The sequence below is a fragment of the Wyeomyia smithii genome, chromosome 1 (genome assembly GCF_029784165.1).
Source record: "Wyeomyia smithii strain HCP4-BCI-WySm-NY-G18 chromosome 1, ASM2978416v1, whole genome shotgun sequence".
Lineage (NCBI taxonomy): Eukaryota > Metazoa > Arthropoda > Insecta > Diptera > Culicidae > Wyeomyia > Wyeomyia smithii.
In genome coordinates this window covers 136,891,618-136,914,436 of record NC_073694.1, presented here as the reverse complement: position 1 = coordinate 136,914,436, position 22,819 = coordinate 136,891,618, and the positions used below count along the sequence as shown (strand labels likewise).

Below are 22,819 nucleotides of genomic sequence, written 5' to 3'. Positions count from 1 at the left end.
TCATGAACCAGAAGTTGCCACCTTGGATTTCAAAACGGTCGATTTCAGGTCATCCTGATTTCGGAAATACCCATAACCGTATATATTACTTTTTAACGAGTTTTGAAAACACATGCGTCTCATCGACGTCAGTAATGACAAGAATTCAAAAAAAAGTTGTCAAGGGCTGGCATATAGAAAACCTCTGAAATTCATTGATTATTCATTGAAACTCTTCTGAACATGGTCACTCTTAAGCCGACTGTTGAGTGTACAGGACAATTGCGGGGCTAGCGTTACGATCCGACTGACACTAACAGTCTTTCCCGTGCCGAGACTCGAGCCTACGACAACTGGCTTGTTAGGCCAGCATCGTACCTTGAGAGGCCTATTTAACAGTTTCATCAAATCGTCGTTTGAAGCTTTGTTTACAAAAATGTTTATGTAAATTAATAATCAGGGTGGCCACTCTACCAGGAAAAGCGGGAAAAAGACGATAATTTCAAATCACCGGAAAAAAGACGGGAAAAGCGGGAAATTAGGCTTCACATCAGGATAATCATCGTCCTGCATGTCTTCTACTATTGTTGGCAATGAATTAGTTGTAGTAAACCAATTCCCAGATCTGGAAAACTATTTATTTTTAATAATTATTCTTGTTTTCCAAATTATAACGATCTAAAATTGATATCATCAAAAACTATTTTGGCAAAACAGTTTTTTATATATCTTAGAATTTTCAAGACGATTTCTTTAGGATGTGTTGTATACTGTTTAAAAAAAGGAGCTCAAATTTATCGAATTCCTGAAAAACTGTCATGCTTTCGTTTAGAAATGCATTTTTGCTTTGCTTTGCTTTACCATAAAATATTTATTTATTTTAACAGTTCCATGTGAATTTTTTCATTGGTCACTTTGAGGCTTTTCTTCCCGAATTTCGCTTGAGAACAAATTTTGCATGAGAAGACAAAACTTCTAAGCTCTAATCTAAAACGATCGATGTTCAATTTTTTTCCATACATTCCATTGGCATTTAAGTTGACAGAGAGAAAAAGCAGAAGGAAGATTGTCAACGATTTTTAGATAAAAAGGGTGCAAATTGTGCAGGTCTCCATGCAGGTACTTGCTAAAGTCGATGAACAGTTAAAGGAAGAAAAATTTTGAAGAAGAAATATTTTTTATAGTTCCAATAACACTATTCTCACAAGGATATAAATAAACATGTAAAATTGATGTTTTTCACATATTTTTTAATAATAAAGCACCGAGAAAATTTAAAACCTATCATCGGGAAAACCGGGAAAAAAGCGGAAAATCTAAAATTTATTTTGAGTGGTCACCCTGCATTAAAAAACTCTTACTTGAGTCTATTCCATGTTTCTACAGAGGATGTTGTTCAGACTTTCTGAAAACATTTTTAATGACATTCAACTTATGTTTGAATGTTAGACCTGAAATCGAGTTGAGGGATTTTTCTACTTTTTCGATTGTTTCTACGTTTTAGAGTTTGGCGCTATACGCGAGTTACATATATTTAATCGTATTAATAACCTTTTTTTCTAGCTTAAACCTATCTCGTCCTTTTGAATTATTTTCAACAAGATTTTCTCGCAAACTTTAGTAAAACTTGATATGGTTTGCAACTCACGAGGATTATTAATTACTTATTGAATGTTCCGACAATATACGGCATTAAATGGTTATCCATCACTTTTCATATCTTAAGTATTTATCCACATTTCTCAAATCTCGTCATTCAATTCTCACTTTTTATGTTTAACTTATGTTTCACAGGAATTTTACTCGTCATAATCATACTCTTTTCAACGAGAAAAAATCAGTGCTACGGGTATTTTACATTTGTATATAAGAATTTCCAAACAACATTTTTGGTCAGCATCATTCCTAAACATGGCCGCAGTAAGTCAACTGTCCTGCGTTTTAAGCTAAATACAAAGTTTTAAGCTAAATACAAACAAGTTATACATATCAGCATGACATTTTTAAGATGGTAATAATTTTACCATGTTGAATCATAAGTTTTTATTAGTTTTTTTTTCGGCGCGGATTTAGTTTTCACGGCGCGGATCCAAAACCCGTGGCGCGGATTTTGCGGATTCAAAATTAAGGTTTCTGTAACAACCCTGCATTTTTCGTAATTTCCAATTTGACACATGCACGTACGCTAGCGCTGTTGTCGGAATACAGGACGCAGCGTGAACACGGCAGCAGGTGGTGCTAGTGTTACTTGCGTAAACTACTGTTACCATCCGAACGATGGATTGATTGATAATTTGTTCAAAGTGTTATGTCTGTTAGTCCTGGGTTGTGTAAGCATTGCTAGCTTAAGCAATGAAGGTGGTAGGGATTGCTGAGAGTTATGAACCGCTGGCATTGGAAATGCAATGCAAGATCTACAGGAAGGGTTTGTCGTGAGTTGCTGTCACACCCCCACGCACCGATAGGCCAGAGTTAGTCCACCGCACCCTAAAGCACGCAGCCCACCACCCATCGGTTTGCCAGACACCAGCACCCAATATAGAGCAGGCGAAAATATAAATGACAGATGGGGAAAAAGCGCGGCTGCGATTATTGGCGTGAAAATTTAGACGAGGCCAACGTCTTAGGGCAAGGAGGAATGACCTGCTGAAACCACTACACTTACTCAGTAACCAGATTCCGAATTGAACGGTCACGACCTGCGGAAAATTAACTAGAAACCAAGAAGACAAGCGACTCTAAGGAGACAGTAAAAACCTTATTCACTTTCGTTCTACTCCGGGGCCCCGTTTCACCGTCAGCGCACAGTCCACCTTCTCGTTGCACCTGGTTCCTGCACACCCACGTTCTGTCCGGCGTCGTCTTGCGGCCTTTGCCGCCAAAATGGCTCCTAATCGGCGTCCTCAGTCACCGGCGCAGGGTCCAATGGGATTCTCGGCGTACTCGTGTTTAATCCCAAACAGCGGGGTTCTGGGAAATAAGCGTTGCTTTTTTTAGCCTGATTGGCTAACTGGTGACGAGGCAATTGTTACGGGACAAGGAGAGTGCCTTACCTGCTGTTCACTATAGCCACACACTTTTTACTGTCTCCTTAGAGTCGCTTGTCTTCTTGGTTTCTAGTTAATTTTCCGCAGGTCGTGACCGTTCAATTCGGAATCTGGTTACTGAGTAAGTGTAGTGGCTACAGCAGGTCATTCCTCCTTGCCCTAAGACGTTGGCCTCGTCTAAATTTTCGCGCCAATAATCGCAGCCGTGCTTTTTCCCCATCTGTCATTTATATTTTCGCCTGCTCTATATTGGGTGCTGGTGTCTGGAAAACCGATGGGTGGTGGGCTGCGTGCTTTAGGGTGCGGTGGACTAACTCTGGCCTATCGGTGCGTGGGGGTGTGACAGCAACTCACGACAAACCCTTCCTGTAGATCTTGCATTGCATTTCCAATGCCAGCGGTTCATAACTCTCAGCAATCCCTACCACCTTCATTGCTTAAGCTAGCAATGCTTACAGTTGGGATACCATACTTCTGAGTAATTTGAAAGCTTTCCTTCGCAATTAACTGTTGCACTAATTCTGTTGCGGAAAAGCTACTAAAGCTTGCATTATCTGTGCCTCGATAGAATAAAGCTTCCTGCAAAACTTAACATATCTTATGGTATCTATCATCGCGATACTGTATGATAGGTCAGACTGCTCTTGTAATATTTTAAATTTGACGTGATCTGATATGGTATCTTGAGGTTGGTACGTGTCAGTCTAATTTATTTTGTAAGGACATAGCTTATTTCACTGTTTAGGGAAATAAACTGTAAGCACATACTTTCCTCACCTCGTTCAAGGTGGACAGAATTTCATAAGTTGTCCATAACATGTTTGTTTGTCTCCTGGAAAGTTGTTGCAGTTTCTATGAAGTTTAAGTTCAGAGTTTCAGTGTTAGCAAAGTTTTTAACGTGAAAATAAAACAAATCTTCAGAGCTCTAGAGGTTTTATGACAGATTTGTACCAAATGAGTGTTGAATGAAACGGCTGTCTTTCAAACCCATATTTTTAAAGATTTGTAAATTATTTGGCCAGTACTGTAAAATACGAAAAAGTACCCCCGACACGCCGAAATTTAGATATTTGTCAACAATAATTGAAGGTTGAGTTTTAAAAACATATCTAATATCGCCAAAAACGTGAAAACATGTTTTTTTTAGAATATTCATTCTACGTATGTATGTTTATGTACGCGTGTAAGTATGTGTGTTTGTGTGAATGTGCGTATATGTTTCAGTTGGATCAATCGCAATATGTAGCCCTACTCAAATCAACTACAACTCAAATTCAACTACAGCAAAGCAAACCGCTTCGTGGCGCATTACGCGTGCACTATGACGTCGATCTTAGACTACCCAGTAGAAACTTCGGCAGGGAATTGTTAGGCAGGAAATGATTGGACTTAGTTTTACTGGTTTTGACAAAATAAAAATTCGCTGGCACTGAAATTAATAAATAATCTATCGATGCACCCCTCAGGGTTTCACTTTCATTTAGGTACTCGTAGGATGATTGTGGAGGTAATGCGGCGTACGAGCGTACTGGGTCAATCATCCGTTCCTAATATCCTGTTGCAGCTAAAAAGGGCCTTGGACATAATTCGGTTACTGTTTTGAGCTCTACTCCCCAGCGCAAGCATTACTACACATCGAGTCCATCAACACCACTGCAACGTACGATGGTGCTGATTGTCGCGATGACTCGTTTTCGCCGTTACTACCGTAGTACACATGGCTCAGTCGGTGTTCTGCTGTTGTTGTTTTGCGTTGGCCTCTTTAGTACTATAAAGTGGTTAGTCGTGTCCGGTTCTAATGTGAGCGGGTTTGTTTGTTTCGTCCAAATTCGATGCGAAAAATGATACGCGAAGTGCGCTCCCAATTATTACCTAATTGAATTATTAACGTTCACAAGTGCAGGTGGTTTTTTGACAGTGTTTGGGGTGGCAAGGTACTTTTGTAAACTGGGGTGTCTTTGAGGCGATTGCGAACATTGATCTTTGATTGCACGGATAGTGTTTTGTTATTGTGATTTTTCTACCAACTGTATACGAGACAGCAGCAACAGTTGTTGGTATTGCGCCATCACTTTCATTCACTTTACTAACTTATGCGGGTGGGTTTGATTTGTTTCGTAAACTCGTACGCCTCATTATAACATTGTTCGCCATAAACGCAGTCCATAGTAATTAATGTTACTTCGGCTATAATTCAACAAACGTCAAAACCTATTGACACGCTCGGTCAAAGTACTATTGTGAAGTGAATTGTTTTTGGAATTTTAAAAACGCTTCTTGAAGCAAATCTTCCTCAAAATCATGAAGCGATGTAATGGTTAATTTTTTGCAGTAATAGCATGTCGTGAAAAATTGTTTCGGATAGTGCAGAACTCGTTGCATCAACCGAGAATAAAGATTCTGTTTTAATTGCCCGTGAGCATTTCGTTCATAAAGCATAACGTTCATAAAGTACGTTATGTTTTGCGTGTGCTGCAAAATTTTAAATTTAACTGCAAGTGCTGTTGTTTGTTAGATTCTCACAAGCGAGGGTAAATTTTTCACATATCAAGGATACGTGCCCGGTGCACTACAACTGTTTTCTAATTTGTTTATAGTGGATGTACCTCGGTTGCAGAAACGTATCGCAACAGCTGTTATCAAAACTGCCATGAACAGCCAGGCATTTTCGCCAAGCTTTACTGGTCGTGGGTGATTTAGTTCGTTAACCAATTACGGCATTATTTGTTCACGAATAAACTGTCGGAAACAATAATTTACGTGTTGTGTTTAATGTCATCGCAGCGCCATCGTCCAGAAGGAAGAGGAAGAACAGCAACAGTGTTACTTTTTAAACAACAACAATGAATTAAGAAGCATGTGATAAGTGTTTGCAATTTTGACAGCCTATGCTTTGTTTTCGTTCAAACTTGATAATCGACGTGGTTGTGTTTTTAGAAGCAATACGTGATTCTTTTTTTTACATTTGGTCGTTTGCAATTCAACTTATCACCTTTGTAGAAAATCCCAAGTTCAGAAGAGTAACCAGCAACTGTAACAATTAGCATGAAGCACATCTTCTAAATAAAGCGAATGGCAGTACCGAATCTATGAATCCTCCATAACGAAATCCAAGGAAACCGTTTAGTACATGAGCTATGAAATTCTTTCTAGGAATCACAGGATGGAACGACAACAGTCCAAAGATTGAGGCCGGCTTCCCCGATAAGGTGAGTTTTTAGCAGAACAACTGTAATTTTATCTTAAGATCATAAATCAATTAAGTTTTATTGGTTGATATCGATTTATTTTTGTACTTTTGATCGCCATACTCATGTGATTTTATTATGTTAGGTAATGCCACCTCGTGTTTAAAATTGAGCCTATTCGTTTGATACAAGCATTTGCATTCCACGGTAGTAGCAGCATTTTCAGGAGTTAGGTATGAAAACCTCGCTCGAATATTGTAGTCTGTCTGTTTTCTGCAACAAAATGCCGAAAAAATGGTGACATGTCAAGTGCAAAAAAATCCATAGTCTTTGATTTGCACACCGTGTTTTAAACAAACTTTTTTGCAAGGAACGGGCTCTACTTCGTTTCCATACTAGCGAGTATACATAACAAGCGAAAGCTGAGTAATGACTCGTTTCGGCTGGTTGGGAAAAAAATACGTTTTGTACAAGCCAGCTCCGTTCGCAATGGTTAAGCTGTCCATATGAAAGTGCCCGTGAACATCAGCATAAAACATTTGATATTTTGGAATATAATTATTACAAGCATTGTTGCCACTTGTTACTATTTCACCTTTCGATAAGTTTTTATGAATTTGGCCTTTCTAAAATGTGACTGCACAGGGCACTGTGCTGGCACGTGCTCCGAGCCAGTTCATTTTAACTGAGGATGATGAATAATTGAAATTTAATGTTCTGTGTACAGCAAAATAAACCTCTGAATTGCACTAAGGTAGCACCTAAATCGTTATGAATTTCCAAAGAAACCCCTGTCAGGTTCCGACAATGGTCGATAATTCGCTGAACATTTATTATTCAAAGTAATTGAACACAAGCGTCGAATGTACAATATTTTGTCGAACAATTTACCATCCTGTGGTGGTGTTAAGTATTTCATAGTAATTTTTATTATCAGTGTACGCTATGGATTTTTACTTTTTTACTGATTTTTAACACTTTATTCATTTCTTGAATATCAGACATGGCACACAACAAATTGTTTTTTTTTTGTTTCAATAATAACAAACTTTTAGGTGGTGAACGCCAAAGTGATACGGGTTAGTTTAGTAGTAAACGTTGTTAATGCCAAAGCTGATACAAAACTTGCAGTTTAGCCTTGTTGGAGCCTCGTATATGCTCGAGTCGGGTTGCATTTGTGCTGCCTAAATCAAAGTTGTTTGCTGTTGTTCCAGTGATGTGATTGTTTTAAAAAGGATATGGATTTGTAAAAAATAATCCCAAAAAGAAATAGAAATGATTGTAGTTAATTTTATTTTCATATGTATGTCTGTTATTAAATTTTTGGTTATTATTGCAACTAGTTATCGAGTTTCCCATTTGGTATTGTTTGTGTTCGCGCATTAGGGATTTACTCATGTACGTACAGTTTTTTACTGGGGTTTGGTGTAAGTTGGACAAGTTTTTCATTACTGAGTCAACTTGCAGGGATTTTGAAGTCTTTTCACACTATTTACATTTACATAAGACTCTTAAAAAACAATTCACAATCTTTGCGGTGATAGATGGAACAATATTTAGCCATATTTACAGAAAACTTGTAACTAATAACACCACCACCGCTACTGATACCCGATGCAGTTGCTCCTCCTGGTATCCGCTGCTGGTACCCACTGCAGCTACCGTTGCTGGTACCCGCTGCCACTACGGCTAGGACCGTCCTAGTGGCCATCCACAAGTAAACTGATTGGTTTGAGCAGAGACAGGTTTTATATAGCCCAAAGAGTGCATTCCCGGTTAACTAGTCGACCGTGTTAGATCAATCGAAATCTGCGTTTCAACAAGGTTTGACCATTTTCAATAGTGCAGGGTTTGCATAATTAAGACTTGACCATTTTCAAGACTTGATTATGCGTTTTGGTGTCGTAGGGAAGCAGATGACAGAAGGTCACTGAAGAATGTTCTGGCCAAATGCACCTAGCGCTGATGCTGCCGCAATCGCACAAAGGCAGTTTTTTATTGGAGGAAGTAGTGCCGCTGCACCTAACGCTAACGCTGCTACCACCACTACTGCTTCTGGAACCTGCCGCTGCTGCCGTTACTGCTGCTACTCGTTGCTACTTAGTTTAGACCATCCTAGTGACCATACATTAGTAAACTGATTGGTTTGAGCAGAGATAGGTTCTTATAACGGGTGACAAATAAAATCTGGATTTTTTAGTGGCTCTCTTACTTCACAACAAACACGCTCAGAGAGAAATGAGAGTATGTATATGAAAGCTCACTTTCTCCTCTTTTTGTCAGTATTTTTTGTTTTGGCTATGCATGCCCAGCTGCATTGCAAAGCGAGTGAGAAGCAAAACCTTTCTCCTCCTTTCTGCTTGAGAACAGCGAAAAAAGACAGCGAGAAAGAACGAAAAGTAGCCTTTACTGGTGTTGAACCATTAGAAGCTATGTCAAATAAAATTATTAACAATTTTCGACAAAAAACTTTGCAATCCTCAATTGCTACGATAAGCTCTCTTTATAGCCAATAAGTTAGCATTTAAGTTAGTTGTAAGTTCACTTTCCTTGATAAGTAGGTTTAAATCCCTACGAATGATAAGTCCTAATTGCGAAAGCAAACAAATCCTGACAATTAAAATTACAAATTACTAACAGTGTTGAGAAGTCACCATTCGTGATTGGTCACACATACTCATTATTTACTAATATTTATCATAAATACTTAAGCTACTAACAAATCCCCCTCTTTAAAAAAAAAACGAAAAGTAGCTTGAATGGAGAATACTTTAGTGTGTAATATCGGTAGCTACAAGAACCTCGCTTGAGGTGTTGCATGCTGTTTATGAGTGAGACTAACAACACTGATGCCCAGTTGTGTTTAAAAGGGCGTTGAAATAAGAAGCGTTCCGCAAGCGTATTGTATAGTTCGCTATGAACTGCACAATTTCTTCCCCTTTTCTGACAAGTAGGTTTAAATCCCTACGAATGATAAGTCCTAATTGCGAAAGCAAACAAATCCTAACAATTAAAATTACAAATTTCTAACAGTGTTGAGAAGTCACCATTTGTGATTGGACACACATACTCATTATTTACTAATATTTATCATAAATACTTAAGCTACTAACAAATCCCCTCTTAAAAAAAAAAAAAAAAAAAAAAAAAAAAAAAAAAAGCTGCACAATTTTGGCAAAAAGTTCACGGTTTCGGAAGCGAAAATCTTCCGGTTTCGGCAAACCTCAAATACAATCCGCCAGGAAGGTAGTAGAAGACCGACCAGAGTAGAGGGCAGAAAAGGACTTTTCGCTTGTTGTCAAAATCATAGTTCAAGCCTAGTGGTTTGGCTATCAATCAAAATGTATACCAGAGCGGATGTTTGAACAACATTATGATTCCATTTCTTCCAAAACACCATACCGATGAAAAATATGTGTTTTGGCCAGATAAAATATCATCACATTACGTCAAAAAAACACAAACGTTTTTGAACAACCACACGATTCAATTTGTACCCCAAAAACGCAACACAACGAATTTCCCTCAGTGTCGTCCAATCAAAGGTTTCTTTAGAATTTTGAGCTCTTTTAGTGCAAAAATAACTGGAGATCAACGAATTGCGAACAGTAGATTGGTAGAATCAAGAGATGCATTCGAAAAGCGGACTTGAAGGCCGTACAACGGTCTTGTTCCAGCATCATAAGAAAGCTTCGTCGTATCTTCATGAGAACTAAATCATTTTCTCTAAGTTCATATTTTTTTGACAGCAATAGAAAAAATTTCAAATTTAGTTGTCACCCGTTATAGCCCAAAGAGTGAATATGCGGTTTACTAGGCATATAATATTGTCGACCTTGCTAGGAAAAGCAAGCATTAAGCGACCATTATGAGGTCGAAAACTCCGTTTCAAGAAGGCTGGAAATTTTTAACACTATTTGTTGACTGGACAATTTTTATTTCTATTGTTTGAAGGTTCAAAATACAATATCCTGCAGTTGAGCGGATGTGTGGATAAACTGGAAAAAACAGCAACGAAAGACAATGATTGAAAAAAGTGAAAGACATGCATTTGCCTCCGAGTGCTGGCGTCGCTGTTCAAGATTTTGGGAAACCACCACCACATTGATAGTTTACAACACAGAGGAGGGCGTTCCAGTCACCACAACGGTTTCACAAGGTTTCACTCTAGACGCGATATTGTAGATTAGAACGTTATGTATGACAAAGTGTTTAAAGTAAAGTTGGATTGTTGGATTTGCGGACGGTCTATCGGGATGGTGATCGACGACGACGACGCCAGCAAGTGGGTTTCAACGACTATCTTTGCATTATTTTGTATGATGTTAAATAGCCCAACAACAATGTTGAAATTATGATTAGTTGAAATTGTGATCAGTTCGAATAAATAAATAAATCAATTCAAGATTTATTGAGCAATCATTATCAAATAAATAATTATATTTAAAACCCAGAACTTGAAAAATCAGAGATAATAATATTTCCTTTATTAAATGTTTTTGGCTACACTGGTAAGCGTCGTGCCGTGCCGAAAAGTTAAAATGTTTTATGAGGGCAATTTTAAACGAAAAGAAAAAATAACTAGGAGCCACTTGTCGCGTCCTGTCCTAGGTTGCTCTGTATCTCACCCATGGTTCGGAAATAGAAAGTGGTGACAGGTGTGACACTATTATTCACGACTGTTCTTTTTTTTACTCTTACAGCCTCATGAATTTATTTGGTATAATCACCAACAGGCAAGCAGGTGCCCAAATGGTGTAACTTAAAGCTAACAATTAAAATATCTTCAGAGAGTCAATAAATATTACATATTTCAAGCAATATAACATTTGAACTAGTCAGATCTTGAAAAAAAATAAACGATATCGCCGACGAAGAAGCGTTCGAGGTAAATTAAAGTCGAATAGAGCAGATACTCTGTTGAACAACCTTTGGAGACCAACCATTGCGCCAAAAATGCCGTAGTTAGTTCGTTGAGCAGGCAGACGTAGCATCGAATTGTTTCGCAGAGCACGAGGTCGCACGTTTATATTTACTTGTTCCAAAAGAGCGGGACAGTCTATGCGGCCTTGTAAAAGGTCAGTGGTGAACAATGCCCTGGCTGTGTCTCTACGGACAGACAGAAGCTCCAAACGAATTAATAAGCAGAGACTTTCATAGCTTGGTAGACGGAAGCGATCCGTCCATGGCAGTTTACGAAGAGCGAATCTCAAAAAGCGCCGTTGAACTGATTCTATTCTTTCCACGTCATTGTTGTTATGAGGAGTCCAGACAACCGAGCAGTACTCCAGTATAGAGCGAGATAATGCGCAATACAATGATTTAAGGCAGTAGATATTCGTGAAGTCTTTAGCGATCCTGAAGATGAATCCCAGAACTCTAGAGGCTTTGTCGACAGTGAACGAAATGTGAGGCTTGAAAGTGAGCTGGGAATCCAATATTACCCCCAAATCTTTAACTTGGTTTACGCGCTCGATCTCAGTTCCTAGCAAAGCGTATTTGTAATGTATAGTCTGTTTTTTTCGCGAAAATAATATAATCGAGCACTTGAATTGACGTCCATACGGTTCAGATGGCACCAATCGGCAAAAACATCTAGCTGACGTTGAAGAAAGTGACAGTCTTCAATTGTGTGAACTTGAAGAAAGAGTTTGAGGTCATCCGCGTAAGACAACCGTGGTCTTTAAAAATAACTAGGTTCACGTCATTAAAATAGAGCAGGAAGATTAGCGATCAAAGGTGACTTCCCTGCGGTATTTCAGACGTAGCGTCAAACTAAGAGGATTGGCAATCCCTAATAGCAACGGTTAGACGGCGACCGGTAAGGTACGATTGAAACCATAGTAAAAGATTCCCGTTGATTCCAAGATTGTCAAGTTTTGCAACGGCTATGCGATGATTCAGTTTATCGAAGGCAGCTGTCAAGTCAGTGGAAATGACATCCGTCTGAGCACGTTTCACCATACTGTCACTGATGCACGAAGTGAAGCAAAGTGAATTAGTGGCGGTGGAGCGACCGGCTGTGAATCCATGTTGGTCAGTGCTTATGAAAGCTTTGCAGTGAGCGAGCAAAGGCTCCATGATGACAAGCTCGAACAGTTTGGCAACAGCACAGAGCGATGTGATGCCACGATAATTGCTCACATCGTTTTTGTTTCCCTTCTTGTGTACTGGAAACATGTACGCCGATTTCCAGCAGGACGGGAAGACACCGAAAGTGACAGATAGCTGGGAAATATGCAGAAGCGGAGATATTAGGTTATCAATCTGGGTTTTGAGAAACGTCGACGGAATCCCGTCAGGACCCGGGTTTAATGATGCTTCGAGTTTGCAGCAGGCTCTAGAAATCATCATCGCGTCTAAATGAAAGGTGTTCAAGGTTTGACCGGACCGTGAGGTATTACTGGCGGCACGTTTAACGCGACGATCGCTCAGTGTCTCGTCAGTGAACACACTGGCAATTTTCTCGGAAAAAAGCTGACAGACAGCTGACTGCGGGGTGGTTGCCTCCTTACCGTTGAATGTCATAGAAGAGGGTATACCACCTTCATGTCGTTGTTGATTGACGAACCGCCAAAACTGCTTGGGACGAGATTTGAACTTTCTCTGTAAATCTTGATGATATCCGAGAAAGCATCGTTTTGCAAAACTTTTGTAGGTGTGGTTGGTTCTCACGTAATGACGTTTTAGGGACAGTTTACGGTGCTTAGTAAATTTTATCAAGGCAGCTCTCTTCTGGAATTTCAACTGCCGAAGTTCTCTCGTTTGCCACAGCTGTCGGGGAGCAGGATGCTGGCACTTTTTTGGGACGTATCGATCGATGGCGTAGACCAATACGTTGGAGAAAGTTTGAGCGGCGACATCGGCATCGACGGTGTCAAAAATAAAGTTCCAGTCGAGCTCGGAGAACATTTCAGCGATTTTCTGGTGATCGGCCTTGCGGAAGTCGTAAGATACGGTAGCGGATGCAGTGTCAAGGTCGCGTTTCAATTCGGCGTTTATAGTTACTAATAATGGTGGGTGGTGGGGGACTATTTTAACCAATGGAGCAGGGGCCTTGCATAAATATGGGCCATGTCCTGGGCGCTCACAAAGCAGAGGTCTAAAATGCGGTTGTTCTGGTTGGTAATATGGTTAATTTAAGCTATTAATAAGCTATTCATGAGAGCTCACATTAAGCTGAAGCTAACACAGACAACGAATCTGTCTTGGGTTGCACACGACAGCTCTTTCTTGCGAATGTATTTTGTTCGTCAGACATGACAGCCTTGTTTTATTTATTTTGAAGATGTCCTCTCAGTTTGGCCCGCCCTGTTGACAGCCTGCTGATCGGTTGTGGCTTTCATCGCTGTAATTGGACTCGCACTCTTTCGTTTCTCCGTTTTCTTAGGCCGATACCACGAAGCAAATCGTTTCATATATTTTCCCATTGTTGATATTATCTTCCACACGGGAAAAAAGTGTTTCGCACTGCCTCGCCTGCATTATAGCGTCGGCCTTACTTTTGTGAATAATAATGACCAGACAGCCCGCTCGGATTTGTACCGAAGGATTTCTTGCTGTAAGGGCTTTCATTAGCGACAGCTTGGGAGAACCAATCACAAGGGGATGAAAATCAACAGCTCGTTTGGCATTGTATGTATGTGCTATCGTCAGTGGCTGTCGTACTGTGTACCCAACGTGTGGGGAGCAGGGCCGTGCAATACAATGAGAGCAGAAGTAGTTTTAAATTTGCTGTCACGGAAACACAGTTCTTTTGAGAAGCCTGATTTTACCACAACGTGTATTTATTGTCAAGGAAAAAATATGAAATTTCAACAGTCTGTGAGAGACACTCCCGTATCTAAATATGTGGTAAACAACAAAAACTCTGTCTTATGTATAGTTCTACATGCTGGCCAAGCAGCGCAAACAGAAGAGTGAGTACTATGGACCAAGCTCATTTCCAAGATCGGGGACGAGATACCGATGGATCAGGTGCATGCTTGATTTCATAGAAAATTTGGGTTATCCTGATTTTTGATAATTTTTCAATAAGCGCACGACTTCGTTCTTCTTGTCAGATCATGGTTCAAATCAAGCGGTTTGGTTATCAATCAAGATGTGTACCAGAACGAATGTTTGAAGGAAACTTTGATTCCATTTCTTTACAAACACTATCCCAATGGAAGATATGCGTTTTGGCCAGATAACGCATTATTACATTGCGGCAAAAAACACAAACGTGCCTGTACAACTATTTGACCGCAACCTAACGCCTCAGTGTCGTCGAATCGAAGATTTCTTCAGGGTTTTAAGTTCTTTGGTGTATAAAAATAGCTGAAGAGCAACGAGCGGCAAACATTTGATTGGTAGAATCAAGAGATGCATTCGAAAGGTCGACGCGAAGGTCGTACTAAACTTTAGTTTTGGTATCATTAAAAAGCTTCGTCGAAAGCCGGTTTATTATTTTTTTCGTTGATAGTGAATGAATTTAAAAATAAATCAGTTTTTCTTTAAATCAATGCCAACCTTTCCAAGAATTAAGAAATGGTATTGCGATTTATGACGCAAGTCAAAGAAATGCCGGATATTTTCTTACGAACTAAGCCCATGCGGTGGTGTGATAAAACTGACAAATTTAACGGTGCGCTTCGAAGATGCTGTCAGGTTAATACTGGGTCAAGGGGAGCTGCGTAGCCACAAGCTTATAGAGTCTGCTTTGTCAAGCGGATGATCGTGGGTTCGAATCTTAGAAGAATCAGGCCATTCGATGTTAAAGAGGACTTAAGCTTGGGTTTATTCTCAGGCTTCCCCACCACTCACCCTTCACATTGAATTCTATAACACCTTTGTGTGACTTCCTTTCAACAAAAAATAAGTCCCTCTTATCAATAAAACTGGCCAGAAAGACACACGACGAAATTTCTCAAAGGAATTATAATTGGCGATATTTGGCAGGAGGAACACGAGGCTCGGTATAGTAGAGCAGATAGCGTATAAAAGGAAGGGTAAAATCGCATTTCACACAAGCACGGATACATAAAAATAAGCATGCCACTTCTCAATAGCGGTATTGATAATAATAGAAGTGCGGAATACAGCAGACTCTCGGGCAGTAAGGAAGTCCATACAGGGAAAAAAACTGGGTCAAAACCAAGCGAATAAAGAAGAGTTATGACAGCAGTTAGGTTGGCTCCAGGTCAACACTTGGTAGGCTCTGAGAAAAAAGAAATTCACTATAAGATCCCGAGATTATCGAGCTTAAAGCCTATCTGCGTTAGGGGCTTTCAAGATGGGGCGCACTGTAACCTGTTATACTTTTGGTTGCAATCTACCGACCTTAACAAAATTGCACACAACAGAAAAGCTTTCTTCTTGCATATGTACATATATAGTCTGATAAAGATCTGCTAACGGTTACACTTAATTCTGTTTTTACACGACTTTTTTACGTGATTTTATTTTACACGATATTTTTACGCGATTTTCTCGAAATTACGCGATTTTTTTACGCGATTTTCTTGAAATTACGCGATATGTGACATGGGAAATATTGTTTATGAGCCAAGATGTAACACATACATACATACACATACATACACACATATACACACATATACACACACACTTACCACATAGCGAAAGATTTTGTAGCGACGTGATCTCTTTTTACACTATTTGCTCCAAATTACGTGATTTTTTTTACTCGCTTTGTTCAAAATTACGCGATTTTTTTCGGCGATTCTTTTTTGCGCGCACGCATCAATCGCGTAAAAAGAGAATCCAGTGTACTAGAGTTAATTTTTTGTCTTATTTTTTTACTTTCTAGCAGCTTAACAACGACGCAACGAAGTTGAATCGCAAGGAGTCTTACAAAGCACAACGAAAAAATTACCGCCGTGAAAAGAAGCGGGTAGCATCTGAGTTACTCAATTCGCTCCAAGATCCGGCTGTAATAGTCCTAGCTGATTGGCTCAAGGTATGATTCTTAATAGTTGAACCGGATTTATTTCGTACTGCAAATGATTGTGTTTTTGTTGTGTTGTCAAAAGGCGGTCACTTATTTTTTTTGCAGATTAGGGGCACGCTTAAGTCATGGACGAAACTTTGGTGCGTGCTCAAACCAGGTTTGCTGTTTATTTACAAAAGTCCTAAAACCAAAAGTAGTCACTGGGTAGGGACGGTTTTGCTAACCTCGTGTCAAGTAATAGAGAGACCGAGCAAAAAGGATGGATTTTGTTTTAAGTTGTTCCATCCAATGGATCAAACGATATGGGCTCCACGAGGGCCAGATAAGGAAACGATGGGTAAGCAAGATTTAACTTTTGTTCGTTGTCATGTCTTGACTGGTATTTTGTCTGATGCAGGAGCAGTCGTGCAACCGCTTCCTACATCCTACCTGATCTTTAGGGCTCCAAGCCAAGCAGCCGGAAAATGTTGGATGGATGCATTGGAACTGTCATTAAGATGTTCTGCACTACTAGTTCGGTCTGTACCAGCTATCGATACCAGTGTAATCGAGGGTACTACAAGTACTCACGAGACTCAATGGTCCGAGGCGGACTACGAGAAGCATTTTGACGAACATGGTGAGTTGCTTGAAGTGTGTCGACTGATGATTGGATGATTTTTTCGATTCTTGATCCAGTACTAATTCGACCGTCTTTTTTCGTTCGTGATTCCTTTCTCGCTTCCATTGCTCGTAATCGTAAACTGTCACTAATAATACTGTCGTTCACAAAACAAAATTGATGTTTGTATTGGATATTTTTGTGGTCACAATACTAACCCCTTGATCTCTGGCTACATTATATTGCTCCCCTTCAAACAACTTTCACGATTGCTAGTTCCCAAGTTGAAAGAGCACCTCAACTACCTGCTTAAATATTTGCCTCCCTCCCCACCGGACAAAAATAACCTTCGAGTAGAGCCTTTTAAAAAGTCATACCCACGTAGTCCGTGTCCTTCGCCAACGCCAATCTTTCAGCAGCTCTACCTGGCGGTTGCTCATTGGGAACGTTATTTGCGGGATTCTCCGGAATTCATACGCCATCGAGACGCGGACCAGGATACATTGTCACCTTGCAGTAATGACGATGTGTTCACTGAGCATTCCTGCTCTGATCAGAGGCGGAATTCACTTCAGGTGGGCTTGTCCCCGGGAGCGAGTTTCGATCGTGACGGAGCTGAAACGAGAACTCGGCGCCGTAGTAGTCCTGCTGAGTTCAACAAGCAGCCTGGAAGGTTACTTTCTGACAACGGAATTACAATACGCGTTTTGGACAGCCAATGTTAGATGTTTCGATTTTGCCTTTTTTTGTTCCCTTATTTTTATGTATTTTGGATTTAAGCCTAATCAAATAAATTTTTGTAGATTTAGATATCGATAGTCAACCAGACCAAGGAACGTTGGTGTTGTCTGCCGGGGAATCCGATTCCGAATCAGACTTGGGCGATGGGCTGGAAGTGGAAGAGTTTCCGGAAACAGCCTATGTGCATTGTCCAGAAGAGGAATTTGGGGCGGTAAGACCAATGAGATTAGTAACCGATATTTAAAGTTGATTGTTTTCATTTTTACTAAGGCTGGAGAACAAGTAGAAGAACTGCCTGAGGAACATAAAAGTCTGATATGGTTCCTGGTAAAGCAGGTTCGACCTGGTATGGATCTGAGTAAGGTGGTGTTGCCAACTTTTATCCTGGAGCCTCGTTCTTTCTTGGATAAACTAGCAGATTCATATTACCATGCAGATATTCTTTCAAAGCAAGTTGTTTTGTACAGTTTCCAGCTCGAAATTGCAATAACTTAGTAATTATTTCTTAGGGCTGTTCTAGAGGACGACCCATTTACGCGAATGAAAACCGTAGTTCAGTGGTATCTGTCAGGGTTTTACAAAAAACCAAAGGGTTTGAAGAAACCTTATAATCCTATTTTGGGCGAAACGTTTCGGTGTTATTGGCAGCATGACAATGGTAGCCGGACATTTTATATAGCTGAGCAGGTCTCACATCATCCGCCAATTTCCGTTTTTTACGTGACAAATCGTCAAGATGGATTTTCTATTAGCTGTAGCATTTTGGCAAAATCTAAGTTCTATGGGAATAGTACTTCGGCGATACTAGAAGGCGTTGCAACACTGACACTGTTACCAAGAGGTGAATGTTATACTCTGACCGTTCCTTATGCCCATTGCAAAGGTATCCTGATGGGAACGCTATCGATGGAGCTTGGTGGCAAAATATCGATTGAGTGTGAAAACACTGGCTACAAGACGGAACTTGAGTTCAAGTTGAAACCATTCTTGGGCGGTAACGAGTACACAAATCTAGTAACTGGCAAACTGAAGCTTGGAAAAGAGACACTAGCAACCATAAATGGACACTGGGATGGAGAGATACGAATGAAGGATAGTCGAACCAACGAAGAAACGATGTTGTTCAATCCGACACCGGATGTGCGATCGAAAAGGCTGCGCCGCTTCGTAGTACCAATGGAATCACAGGGTACAAACGAATCGGAACGTCTGTGGCAACATGTCGCCGCAGCGATCCGCAGGGACGATCAGGTGGGAGCGACTGAAGAGAAAACTGCTTTGGAGGAAGCGCAACGGATTGCTGCCAAGGAGCGGAAGGCCACATGCACTGAGTGGGTGCCACTGTTGTTTCAGCAAGATCTTGTAACAGGACAGGTAAATACTAGATCTTCCTACCTTTAAAGGGTGCAAGTGTGCGATGAAATTCATTCTTTTTTTATTGTTTGTACATTTGTTATGGTACAGATTATATTTTTAATTTTGAATATATTTTCAAAAGTTATGATTTTAATTGGAAACATAATTCATAAATTACCCAACGTATTCCTTGATTTAAAACTGAAAACCTGAACTAAAGATAACTGAGCGAAAATCAAGTTTTATGAGCAATCAAATGCCAAAACCCTATTCGAGCGCACTTTGGAAGTCACGCACATTAGATGATATTGCACAAAAACTACCTCCTGCTAATCCCACTTTTTTAATGATCGGCCCAATTGTACAATTCGTATTTACCTATCTTCGTTTTAATGAATAGCTTCGTTCAGTAGAAAAAAATCGTAAGATGATAAGTTTTACGCTGTAGGTATACTAGTGAAAAAAGTATTTATATATACGCGGATGCCATATAGGGAAAATGTCTATTGAATTGAACCTTTCACAAAGTTATTCAAATTAACAACAAAGAATACAAACAAGCGATCTTTAACAAAATTAATTGTAAAATTGAATTTGTACCTGTTTCGATTACATCATTTTATGTTCAGTTAGGCTGATACAAATTTCGAATTCTTTTTATGTCCAAGGTTATCAAACTTAGCAAAGGGGGTGGCAAAAAAATAAATAACACCGAGACGAAAAAAAAAGAAATATCTTTGATAAAAGTTTGTATGCAAGTTATGACGTTTGTAACTTGCACTCAAATAAATGTTGAAAAATAACACTTTATTATTATTATTATCTATTTCGCTTGCCTTTTGACGACACTCCCTCTATCACTGGACTTGTTCATTGCTAAATTAAGCATTAATGCTGTCGGAAAACAAATAAAATGAATAAAACGGTATGAGCTTTTTTTTTTCTTCCCCTTCCAATATTCAAAATTTTTGAAGGGGGGGGGGGGGGTGACATAAAATGAAAATAAAATTTGTAACGGCCTTATTTTCATTATTTATTTATTAATAGTTATTTTTATTAATAGTGAATGCATAATATCAATATTCAACCAAAATGCTAGTGCTGAAACACAACATGGTTATGTGATATTTCATTTTGGATTATGCGCAGTACCCGTTTAAACCTTCATTTTATTTCCTTGAAATACCCCTCCATGTACGATATTTATTTAAAAAAATCAATTTCAGTATCACTATAAATACGCTGATCTGCGTCCGTGGGATCCGCGTAACGATCTCCGTCAATATGAGTGTAACTATCGCATCCAGACAAAAACACGCCACCAGGCTCCAATGGTACGTACAGCTTCGGTTGTCAGCACTGAACCGCTCAGTATTCTGCAGGCAGAATCGCGCAGTTCGTTACGAAAAGGACGTCTGGTGGCAGCCGGAGTGGCACTAAAAACACGCAAAATATCATCCAACACGTCCACGCCGGATCTAAACGACCCGAACTCGGACTCTAGTCATTCAAATGATCATACCAACAGCATGTCTAACACCAGGTAAGCTTAACTGATGCTTGATTTGGAAACATACTGGAATACTTTGCCTTCTAGGGTACTGCATACGCTTGACGACATCAATAAAAAGTTAGAGGAGCACTCGAAAAAACTTTCCAAGCTGCAATTAGACCTAGATAAGATTACCTGGGCACCACGATCCAGTTACAAAAGTAACGGAATACTTGACTCCGTCAGTTTGAGAACTATTGTGTTCGGATTCATTGGGCTTCTGTTGCAAGTATTTGTTGTGTGGATTTTGATGGAACGATCTCTTGCAAATATGGCCCCATCTGATGCGGTAGCACCTTCCACCGCCGGAAGTCAGTAGAGTTGCGATTTATACTTGGATAGTCTTGTTTTAAGTTTATTTTTATAGTAATTACCTTTATATTTTACGAAAAATCCATTCTAAACACAAAACTTCTCGTAAGGCAAAAATTGAGTTAAATTGACATTGAGTTAACAGACATTGGGTGAAATTGTCACTACACGACATTGTTGTTTTAATGGAAAAAGGTGGTTAAATAGGATTGCACTTCTGTAAAAGGGGTTTTAAGTTTAAAATTCAACACACTCATTTCAACCAATTATATAGATCTGGAGGGAATAAAACTATGTACTAGCAATACAGATAAACAGGTATTCAGTCTTTTTTCTTTTTATTAATATAACAGCAACACTATTACTGTTAATACGAAATATTTTAGAAATCAGGAAAGGAAACCATAGCCCTTTGTTTCAATTGAAGAGTTCAAAAAAATTAAGGTTATATTTCGCTACCCTTGAAAGCCATAATAGAAATATGAACACTTTGTCTCTTTATCCTGAAGCTTAATAGAAAAAAAGCTACCTTTAATATACTTACATTCCGCGATGAATTGAAGATTCAAACATGCTTTGATATTTTCCACTGATACTTTTATAGCAACAACATTTAAATCTAGAGCGTCGATTTTTCACAAAATAACAAAATTTGATTCCAAATTAAGCAAACTATTTCTACATAGATGAAGAATAATGCAATAATTATTAAAATGTTTACCTCGAATTACAGGAGACAAGTTTCGCCCTATATTATGGTAATTGTATACAATGGTGGTAAGATTTAGTTTGGGATAACCACCCATATCCATAAAGAACCAGTCAATCATATTATGTGAATTCTTTATAGTCTTAATCGTTTAGTTATAAGATCTACAATATTTTTACCCAGTATGTTCAATTTCCTACTGTCAATCGTTTCGAACGAAAAATTTAAATCACAGTCTGCTTCTTGGTACTTTTTCTCCGTACTACTGAATAACTATAAGTGACATCAATCATTTTCGAAGGTTTCCCAGCGCTTTAATTTTTGGTGAACCGTTTTTTGTAGTTAGTTGTACACATTTTTAAGCATTCGCATTATAATTTATTCTGCACAGTCCTACTGATTATGGAAACAGTCAATTGTTGTTATACCAGAGGGCGGAGCGGTTTAAGTAGTAATGACGATTAACTAACTTTGTCACTATGATTCGAGTAGCAGTCGTACTGAAACAATCTAAGGTTTATTATATAACAGCACTAACAGGGAGTTTACGGGAACTATCACGCTCTGCGCGCCAAATAGATTACTTATAATATTCATCAAATTGTTACTGAAAATACAGCTTACACTGGTTACACGCGTGCTTCGAAACTGATTTTTCTGGTTCTTTTAACAGAGATGACAACCCTGGAGAGCTCCGAATGCCTGTGGTGAAGCCTGTTGAAACATGAAAAATATCACTTTACTAAAACTGCCAAAAAAATGTATTTGAAATAACCTTGAAAATAAAAGCTTTTCAATGCGTATATTGAGCCGTATTATAGAAGCTTCGACGAGCAATACATCGCATTTGAAACACATGGTTGAGTCGAGTCTATCTCTGTAATAGGACCCTTTACCTACATATTAGTAAACAGGAAAAAACTTAGCAGAGCACAACTCCCCACAGTAGTCATATTCACCTTACTCTGAATACTTTTTTGAATATTGAAAGCCAAAATGTGCATATGCAGCCAATTAAAAGCATTCATTTGTTATTGATAAACTTATAGTTTTGATTATATTCAGAATCTGTATAAAATAAAAAAAAACAATATCAACAGTTTAAAAAAAATGAACAGACTAAAGGTATGCGAGGGTTTTACCATTTTTCGTGAGATTTGGACCACTGCGACCATTGTTTTGATTTTTTGTGGGTTTTACCTCATAGCGTAACGTAATATTTGCAGTAGGTTGCTGCATTATTTTTTATATGAATTGTTTTGATTTTTATCTTTGGTTTTTGAGTCGATTTGAACTATGTAATAGGTTTAACTGACGATAAGACGACCGCTATGTCTGGTTTTATCGTCAAGAAAAACATTTGCCAGTTTTTCTTCAAAAGA

At 39.1% G+C, this 22,819-nt stretch overlaps 1 protein-coding gene across 5 annotated transcripts in view; it reads left to right on the top strand.

Moving 5' to 3' along the window:
* The window catches only part of LOC129728434 (oxysterol-binding protein-related protein 8), a 73,541-nt gene extending 51,456 nt beyond the window's left edge, over positions 1-22,085 (top strand). For 2 of the 5 annotated variants that reach the window (XM_055686891.1, XM_055686880.1), the window contains 10 exons: positions 6,180-6,235; positions 16,029-16,175; positions 16,272-16,503; positions 16,564-16,785; positions 17,044-17,487; positions 17,571-17,719; positions 17,779-17,957; positions 18,018-18,882; positions 20,091-20,407; positions 20,462-22,085. In XM_055686891.1, the coding sequence (XP_055542866.1) occupies positions 6,180-6,235; positions 16,029-16,175; positions 16,272-16,503; positions 16,564-16,785; positions 17,044-17,487; positions 17,571-17,719; positions 17,779-17,957; positions 18,018-18,882; positions 20,091-20,407; positions 20,462-20,735 (2,885 nt within the window). In that variant the 3' untranslated portion in view covers positions 20,736-22,085. Of the gene's footprint in view, positions 1-6,179; positions 6,236-16,025; positions 16,176-16,271; positions 16,504-16,563; positions 16,786-17,043; positions 17,488-17,570; positions 17,720-17,778; positions 17,958-18,017; positions 18,883-20,090; positions 20,408-20,461 lie in introns of all 5 variants that reach the window. The other 3 variants (XM_055686885.1, XM_055686877.1, XM_055686898.1) reach the window with 2 other exon arrangements.
* The last annotated feature ends 734 nt before the right edge of the window (positions 22,086-22,819 follow it).